Source organism: Miscanthus floridulus, unplaced genomic scaffold (assembly GCF_019320115.1).
Source record: "Miscanthus floridulus cultivar M001 unplaced genomic scaffold, ASM1932011v1 fs_157_3, whole genome shotgun sequence".
Taxonomy (NCBI): domain Eukaryota; kingdom Viridiplantae; phylum Streptophyta; class Magnoliopsida; order Poales; family Poaceae; genus Miscanthus; species Miscanthus floridulus.
In genome coordinates, this window is record NW_027096293.1 from 1 (window position 1) to 8,434 (window position 8,434).

At 45.1% G+C, this 8,434-nt stretch overlaps 1 protein-coding gene and 1 long non-coding RNA gene across 2 annotated transcripts; both read right to left on the minus strand.

Moving 5' to 3' along the window:
* Positions 1-1,496: 1,496 nt before the first annotated feature.
* Positions 1,497-4,559, minus strand: LOC136530567 (uncharacterized). The gene is made up of 6 exons (XR_010777809.1): positions 4,172-4,559; positions 3,232-3,779; positions 3,074-3,129; positions 2,469-2,566; positions 1,958-2,040; positions 1,497-1,542 (listed from the first exon to the last, which is right to left on the minus strand). It is a non-coding gene; the product is annotated as an uncharacterized lncRNA (long non-coding RNA).
* Positions 4,560-6,675: 2,116 nt separating this feature from the next.
* LOC136530570 (putative calcium-binding protein CML19) lies at positions 6,676-7,499 on the minus strand. Its single transcript, XM_066523293.1, has one exon. It carries the CDS (start codon positions 7,384-7,386, stop codon positions 6,892-6,894), a length of 495 nt encoding a protein of 164 aa, XP_066379390.1. The 5' UTR covers positions 7,387-7,499; the 3' UTR covers positions 6,676-6,891.
* Between the last annotated feature and the right edge of the window lie 935 nt (positions 7,500-8,434).

An 8,434-nucleotide genomic window follows, 5' to 3' on the forward strand; every position in this document is an offset into this window, starting at 1 on the left:
CCTCTAGCAGAGCTGTGTAAGCCATACAGGTTTAGTTTGGACCCTCTAGCACTAAATGAATTCTTTAAGAGACACCATGATCATATAAATGGACACATGTTAGATACAAATTCACATCTAACCACAAAAGATAAATATAAAATTATCAAGTGAACATACCCAAGTTACCAGGCTCTGCTACCCTCTAGGCATTGTGGTCTACTGGCATTCTACCTATCAAAAGCTCCAAAAGAACTACTCCAAAGCTATATACATCACTTTCTTGGGTTAGCTGACCAGTCATTGCATACCTGTAGAATCAAACCAAGTCAAATTGTAGATTGATCAGACAACAACATTACCTCAATCAAGAATTATAAAACGCAATGCTCGTTATCAAATTAGTCGCTGCTGGAGAGTATCATACTGTAGCTTGCTTGTTGTTCAGGAATTGGTTGGTAGAAGTAAAAAAAATAGAACAAAAGATTCAAGGTTACCATGAACTGAGCCGTGATGGTTATTTTTTCCTAACCTATGAATGCCATGTAAAAAAATCTTACCCATTACAGAAATGAGGTAAAAATTTTAAACAAGAATGTGAAACATGGTGGCTTGCCACCTAGTTCGAGTTCCATACCATAATTTGGGGAACATGATAGGTTACACTATTAGTTCCAAGCTAGTGATTTTCATATAATTTTCTAGGATAGAACTATAGCAAAACGAAATAACTAATGTGGTCCACTGGTGGTTGTCATATATTTGGCGAATGGTGGTTTGCTATTCAATGGAAAAAGGTTAAAGACATTAAACTATTCATGTGGAATGCTAGAAAGTTAGAAGCTAAAGTATTAGAGAGAATTCCTTATTTGACACTAGGAAAATGAGTCGTTCCTTTCTTGGCCCTGAAATTTTCTTCGTTTTCTATTTGACACTCACTTCAACTTTCATCCCTAATTTGACACTACCGTCAAATTCGTTAGCTAACGGTGTTAACTAGCTGTTAAAAAGATGTTTTTGCCCCTAGAAAAAAAAAGCGGTGAAGCAAATTTGAGAGGAAAAAAAGGCGCCTTTTTTTTGCAGCTGGGTGCATGCATCAGAGGCGGGCGCAGGTTTTTTTTCCTCTCAAATTTGCTTCGCCGCTTTTTTTCTAGGGGCAAAAATGTCTTTTAACATCCAGTTAACACCGTTAGCTAACGGATTTGACGGTAGTGTCAAATTAGGGATGAAAGTTGAAGTGAGTGTCAAATAGGGAACGAAGAAAAATTTCAGGGCCAAGAAAGGAACGACTCATTTTCCCAGTGTCAAATAAGGAATTCTCTCAAAGTATTAAGGACATGATTGATTAGGAGAAATACAATAGCATGGAGATGGTTCACATTTTTAGCTGGCAGCGAGTTAAGGAATGTAAGAACAGATGATCCAAGTACATTGAAACAAACATACCCTCAAAGTTGGTTGTGGCCTCGAGATGCCCATTTCTGCGCTGATCAGATTCATCCACTTGGCAATTGCAAGCAGCGGCGGCACCACATTGCCCTTTTAATCTAATTTACACATATTCTATAAACCACAAATATGTCATCAGGAGAACTAACACATTTATCACAGCAAACATTTGAAATGTACAATTATATTCCAAGTGGTTGGCTTGTTCTGAAATTTCACAATGTGCATATAAATTGTATCAAACTAAAAATTCAAGGCTTAATCTATATGGAAATTCTAGCACATTGTAGAAGAAATCTGACAAAAGGAATGGAACAGGAACACCTTGATGTTGTTACACCTGATATTATTCTTTGTAGAGGTTTCTAAAGAAAACATAGATAACAGGGGATAGCCCTTGCTCATGTAGCTGTGAACTCATGCTGGTTGATAGTTTAGGGGACCAAATCATCAGTAAAACATAGATGGTGTGAAGACAGCTTGGCGTTGCAATACAGTAACATTATAAAATACTAAAGAAGAAAGGAACCTCTGAACAATTGGTTTGATCATGTGGGTCGCTGGTAGTCAAGACTCAAGCAACAGTAACACAAAGGCAAGAGATGCAATGACCTGTAACAGTTCAGTAGAAAAAATGAATGACCGGCAGTGATGCAACCCTTGCTAAAAACACATGGCATTGACAAGTAGAATATAGTCATTGTGTGAAAGAGGCAAGTATAATATCCATGGGCAATGTGAAAGAGGCAAGTAGAATATATACATGTGTTATTTCTTTATATGACTAAGAAAGCATATAGGAATAAAAATTGGTAATTTTTAAGTTGTTGGTTTGCATGATAAAAGAGCAATACCAAATCCAACCCAACTACATAACTAACACAACACAAGCATGGCATCAGTCATATAGTCATTGTGTGTGATCTGTTTCTCAAAACTTTTTCTCTCCTGTGCTCCATTTGGCAAAATACATGGGCAACAAATGGGATTGCAAAAGACATAGGCAGCGTTCTTGTTCTAAGGGGACAAAGTGATCATACCAGTACAAATACTGAAGAGTGGCCTGAAGGTGAAGGAGAATTTTGCAGAGTAGATCCCAAGCTTCAAACTATATGTCATGGAGACAGAGCTGACCTTTCTGATATATATCCATTCACAATAATAAAATCATTGAGTAAGATACTGATAATTCACACTTCCTATTGTATATAGTTCCAGGGATTTGTTATGCCAATTTGGACAAAAAATCTATAGTCTAACACTTCTTTAGGAAAAATAACTTTTCAAAGACATGGCTGAGCTCATACAAAGAAGAAACGATGCTACTTGAGTTCTATATATGACCTGAAGGTAGTCAACATGAGATCAGCTCATCAAATGTGTACCAACCTAACACACCATCTAATATTACTACCGCCATCCCAGACCTGGTGAACCATTTGCAAGCTGCAGATAAAACAGAAAAAATATGTTCATACTGCTATGTGTTTGTTACATCTATGTAACTGAATTCCATCAAAATTGTTCCAAGAATGCCAAGCCCCAATTCAATTGAGAGAGGCTACATGAAAATAACCATGACGTAGTTAGAGGAAAAAAACAAGGAGCCTACACAACTACATGTAGAAATCAACACAAACATTACCTTTCTTGTCCTCAACACTGTGTCATTAACCATCAGCCCAGTTGTTTCCTCATAAACTACAGAAAAGTAGTGATTGTGTAATTCGTTGAGTGAATTTCTTTAGGTTAAAGAATCAACATATTGTTTTGCAAGAATCAGAAAAACATAGAGGCACTGACCAAGCCTTATGCCCCAGGGTAAGCACACACCATAACCTTAGTTCTAGATGTTTCAGACCTAAATGAAAGTGGAAAGAGATGGCGATGGATATCAGTTCATCATTGCACAATCCCAAAACCTCAATAGATAACATGAAGGACATCAGTTCTGCACATGATCTGCACAATTTAAAACAAGAGAAGGGCAAGAGCAAAAGAAGTTTAGGGTTTTGCCCATCCGCTGCAATGAAGAGGGGGGAGGGGGGCCAGGATCCCCACAGTGAGGAGAGGGAGTTGAGGGAAGGGGAGAGAGCGCATGCTGGACTTTAGGGTTTGGCCCGTCCGGTAGGGTAGCGAGCGACGCTGCCTGCAGCGCCACAATAGAGCAGAGGGAGGCGGAGCACGGGGAGCAGACGCGTAGGAGGCAGTGGCCAGCGCCATCACTGTCCCTGGCGGCCTGGCCCCAATCCTCCACCATGCCACCGCTGTCCTTGGCCTCCGGTGGCTTCCTACTTGGTGCTCTACACAGATCCGACGGGAGGGAGGATGGATCCGGCCATGTTCGGATTCTGCAAGTATGATTAATTATTTTAGAACAGTCAATGAGAGAAGCAAATTGAATTGACCACCTCAGATAAGTGTGGTTCCAAATGGCATACAGAATACCTTGAATGATAAAAGCATACCAGTTCTCTGGACCTTATTGTGCAGTCCAGAAAGCAAAATAACATATATTGTGATTGGAATGCAGCAATGTCCTCTCTAGTATTTGTTTTCATTGTGCTTTTAGCTTCACATTTAAAATAAAGGGAGAAGTAATTTTGGTGCACCTTGTTGCAGCCTTAATGGGTCTTCAGCTAAACTCTGCAAGCCCTACTCATGGCACTATCTTGTGCACTTGCATTTAATAAAAGACGAACAGAAGAAGAAATAAGCATTGTTTGCATTCACCAGGATATACCTGGATGGACATTTCATCAAATATGTTGTGTGCAGCCTCCATGTTGACATCTACCATGACATTTGAGATGATGGTGGTCGCGGCCGCGACCGCAGCTGTGAGCCTGTGACAGGTGGTCTAGGGGTCGGGATGCCATAATAGTCGGAGAGGGAGGCCGGCTCTTTGGCAGGAACAGCGCGGGCCATCTCTCCGGGGGTGATGGGCTAGGGCGATCGAGGTCCATGGGATGGCCGGGACCAGAGCGGCAGGAGATGTTGCGCCCGCAGCCCGCCTGCGCTGGGGTTGTCGCGGCCACTGGGGCCCCTGTCCTTGTCGGGATGGCTCTAGGGTGGCCGGAGCCGCCACGCCCGTATCGCCGGCTGCGCCAGGGTCGCAGGGGCCACAGCCCCCCCCCCCCCCCCGCCCGCGCCGGGATGGTTGCGACCGGAGCAGCCGGGTTCGCCGTGCCCGCACACTGCCTACATCGGGGTCGTCGGGGCCCTCACTCGCGCTGGGATATGGCCGGGAATGCAGCGCCCACGCTAGGAGGAAGAGGCAGTTGTGGGAGTCGCCCGCGAGCGGGTTCATGAGGATTCACGACCTTCCGGGTGGATGACTTAACGGGTGAGATACCCGCTACGCCTCCGATTGGACGGTCAATATCGCGTCTTGGTCGGATCTCACGGCTAGCGGGTTTGCGGGCGACGTGGCCCGATCTGCAGGCCTAGTTTTGGTGCACAAATCGTTCTTAGAGATAAAAAAAGATAAATCAGATTTTTAAAACATGAGACAGAAGGAAAAATATGTATAGCGAAATGATGGGAAATAACTGCAAATGAACGTAGGACCTGTTTGGTATAGCTTATAAGCTGCTTATGGCCAAAATAAGCTGAAATCAACAACCAAACGTCACGTTTTCAGCAGCTTATTCTGACCACGCTTATTCCCACGACTCCCATTTATAATAAAAAAACAGAAGCTAGATCAGACCAACTTATTTGAACCGCCGCTTTTACTCTATTTGTGCAGCTTATCTGAAAAAACGCTTCCCAGATAAGCTATACCAAACATGGCCATAGACAGATTTTCAAAACATTGAAAACTACATACATGGTGATTGCTTTTGCTTTATCTAGCATATTCACCTTCAGCAGGAATCGCCTTCTAGCAATAATTACTGTGTGAATCAGACCCATTCGATGGTTTTGTTGTGGGTTTCGTACTTTTATGTCTTGTTTGGATGTTATCGAATTTATCTTAATCCACATGTATTGGGGTGGATTGGAGTGAATTGATGCCGATCTAATGCATATATATCCACCTCAATCCATATGTGTTGGAGTGGAATGGAATGAAATTTAGTTTAATTCTACTCCAATCCGCTTTAACACATATGGATTGAGACGAATACATGCGCATCCAAACAAGGCCTTAGGTGGGAAAAGTCTAGCTCACTCCCAGTCAACTATTATATACAGGCTGTGCTCGCTAATTTATTGTGAGAGAAAAAATATTATTCTTTTGCTAAAAAAAGTATGGCTCTAAGACAAGCGAACAGGGCCACAGTCGAGTTTGTTCTGGGAAACTAATCTAAACCAGAACATTCAATGAAACAAGTTCATTTTACCAAAATCGGCATGGCCTAAAACAAAACACATCATGACCAGGCCATTTTAGCCGAGACCACTAGTACCACATTATACCTACTCAGGCCTTGTTTAGTTTCTCTCTCTAAAATTTACTCTCTATCCCATCGAATGTTTGACATATGCATGGAGTATTAAATATAGATTAAAAAATAACTAATTACACAGTTTCTGACTAATTTACGAGACAAATCTTTTAAGTCTAATTTGTTTGTGATTTGATAATGTGGTGCTACAATAACACATGTGCTAATGATAAATTAATTAAGTTTAATAAATTGGTCAAACGGATTACTGATGGATTTTATAATTTATTTTTTTATTAATATCTAAACATCCCATACAACATTTCTTGTGATAACCCATGTGACACTTAAAACTTTACGCACCGGATTTAAACGAGCCCTCGGTTGCCAAATGCTGCTACCAGTGGCGGTGATTCACACCGCCGCGCGGCCACGTTGCCGGAAAAGATTGGCGTTTGCACCACACACACACGGGCCTGGCCGCCTGGCCCACCGCCGACCACGAACACGCGGGAACGTCCCGTCGTCACAGGCGGAACTGGGCCCATTGGTTTCCGTTTGGACCGCGTTTCCTCGTCATAAATGACGCCCCGTTGGCGCGCTGGCTGAAGCTGATGTGACGCTGATCACCTTCCTAGCTCGCTTTCCTTCAGGTTTCGTCGGATTGTTGACCGCAGCACCAGGTTAGAGACGACGTGAAAATGTCAGATGCACACGGCACGACGAGGGACCTACGCACTGTTCTAGACTCCATGTACACACTTTGAAGTTTGAACTTTCAAGGCTACAAATTCAGTATTTCTTTTAGATAGTGACAAATCAAATAAACAATGGGCAATTCAGCTTCACAAGGGAAGGAACTGGTAATATATGTATGAAGAACAGCACTGCACGCTGAACATATCAACGAATAACGACTATGCACATCACAACATAGCTTACAATCCTAGCTGCAACTAATTACTTATTTCATACACAAACAACGAATTAACCAAATAATGAATGAATGATGAAGCAACCCCATATGAACAAGCAAGCACGAACACCAGCAGCAGCAGCAGCAGCGTCATCAGGCGGCGTTCATCATGATCTTGAACTCGTCGAAGCTAAGCACGCCGTCGCCGTCGAGGTCGAACCTGCAGATCATGTGCCTGCACTCGTCGACGTCCTGGTGCTCGCCGAGCCTGGCGAGCATCCGCCTCAGGCTGGCGGGGGTGATGCACCCGGCCTCCATATTATTCTCGGTCTCGGAGTACATGACGAACGCCAGGCGCAGGCCCCGGTGCCGGTCCTCCTCGCCGGCGTCCTGCTGCAGGCGCGCCACGAGCCGGGTGAACTCGGCGGCGTCCAGCAGCCCGTCGCCGTCCGCGTCCGCGTCCGCCACCAGCGCCTCCGCCTCCTCCGCCGACACGGCCGCCTCGGCCCCCAGCGTCGCCCGCATGCACTCGCGCAGCTCGGACGCCGAGATCCGCCCGTCCGCGTCCGCGTCGAACGCCGCGAACAGCGACCCCAGCTCGCTGCTGCTGCTGCTGCAAGATTGCGACGACGGCGCGGCGACAACCATCCTCGATCGGTGTCTTTGCTGAGATGCGATGGTGGTCAATTCGTCGAGTCGGCGATGCTGGATGGGATAGCTTTGCTTCCTTCTTCTTCTTCCTTGCCGCCGGCTTCCGATCCGGTACGTGCTAGTGGTGAGTATTGACTGCTATAGTGCTATAAACTACGTAGCTAGGTGCTGCGAACTATGGTGTTGCGAGGGTGAGGCGTATATATAGCACACTTCATAGAGAACAAGTAATTAATGAGGCGACGCGCATTTGGAAGCTTCACGGCATGGCGGGAGAACGCCAGAAGGGAGATCCTGCCGTGTGGCAGCTTGCATTGGACCGAGGAAAGGAGAAGGCCGGGGGTGGCGGCGGTCGACTTCAATAGATATAGATAGGTGTACGTACGTATACCCGGACCAAAGAGTGGACTGGGGCCAAAAAAAAAAAAAACTGAAAAAAGGCCAGAAAGTGGAGTGAAAAAGTGGAAGGGAATTGGGCACATAAACATTGGAAATTCCGTGGCGTATGCGACGACGTTTCAGCGTACGCGCAGCGGGTGGCTGGTTTGGCCTGGGTGGGAATACAAGAATCCGTGGGGTGGAGGAGAAATTGATCTCTCCCCAAACCACCGTGACCCAAAATGCATCCCCCAAACTCTGAGCCAATGAGAGCGCGTTCGGCTGGCTGGCCGGCTGGCCGGCTGGGGCTGGGGCTGGGCTGGCCAGCGCACTTACAGAGGCATTGTTTATGTGAATAGTGTTTTTAGATAGAACAATATTTTTTTCTTACAACAATCTGTCAGAACATTTTTTTTGTTTTATTTTTCAGTTCTGCCGAACAGCCTCTAAATCAGCAGGAAAAGAAGCGTTGGGCTTGAAAAAAAAAGAACAAGAAATCCTAATCCAAGCTCCCGGCGAGGCAATGGTGTTCCTGCTGCCCGTACTACTGTAGCGTATGTGTTCAAGGTGCTCGTGTCCCTGCTGCCCGTACCGGTACATCCACTGCGCAAGCTACCGGTGATCCCGGCAACTATTCTCCTTCAATCTGTGCTTCGCCCGTCGGTGG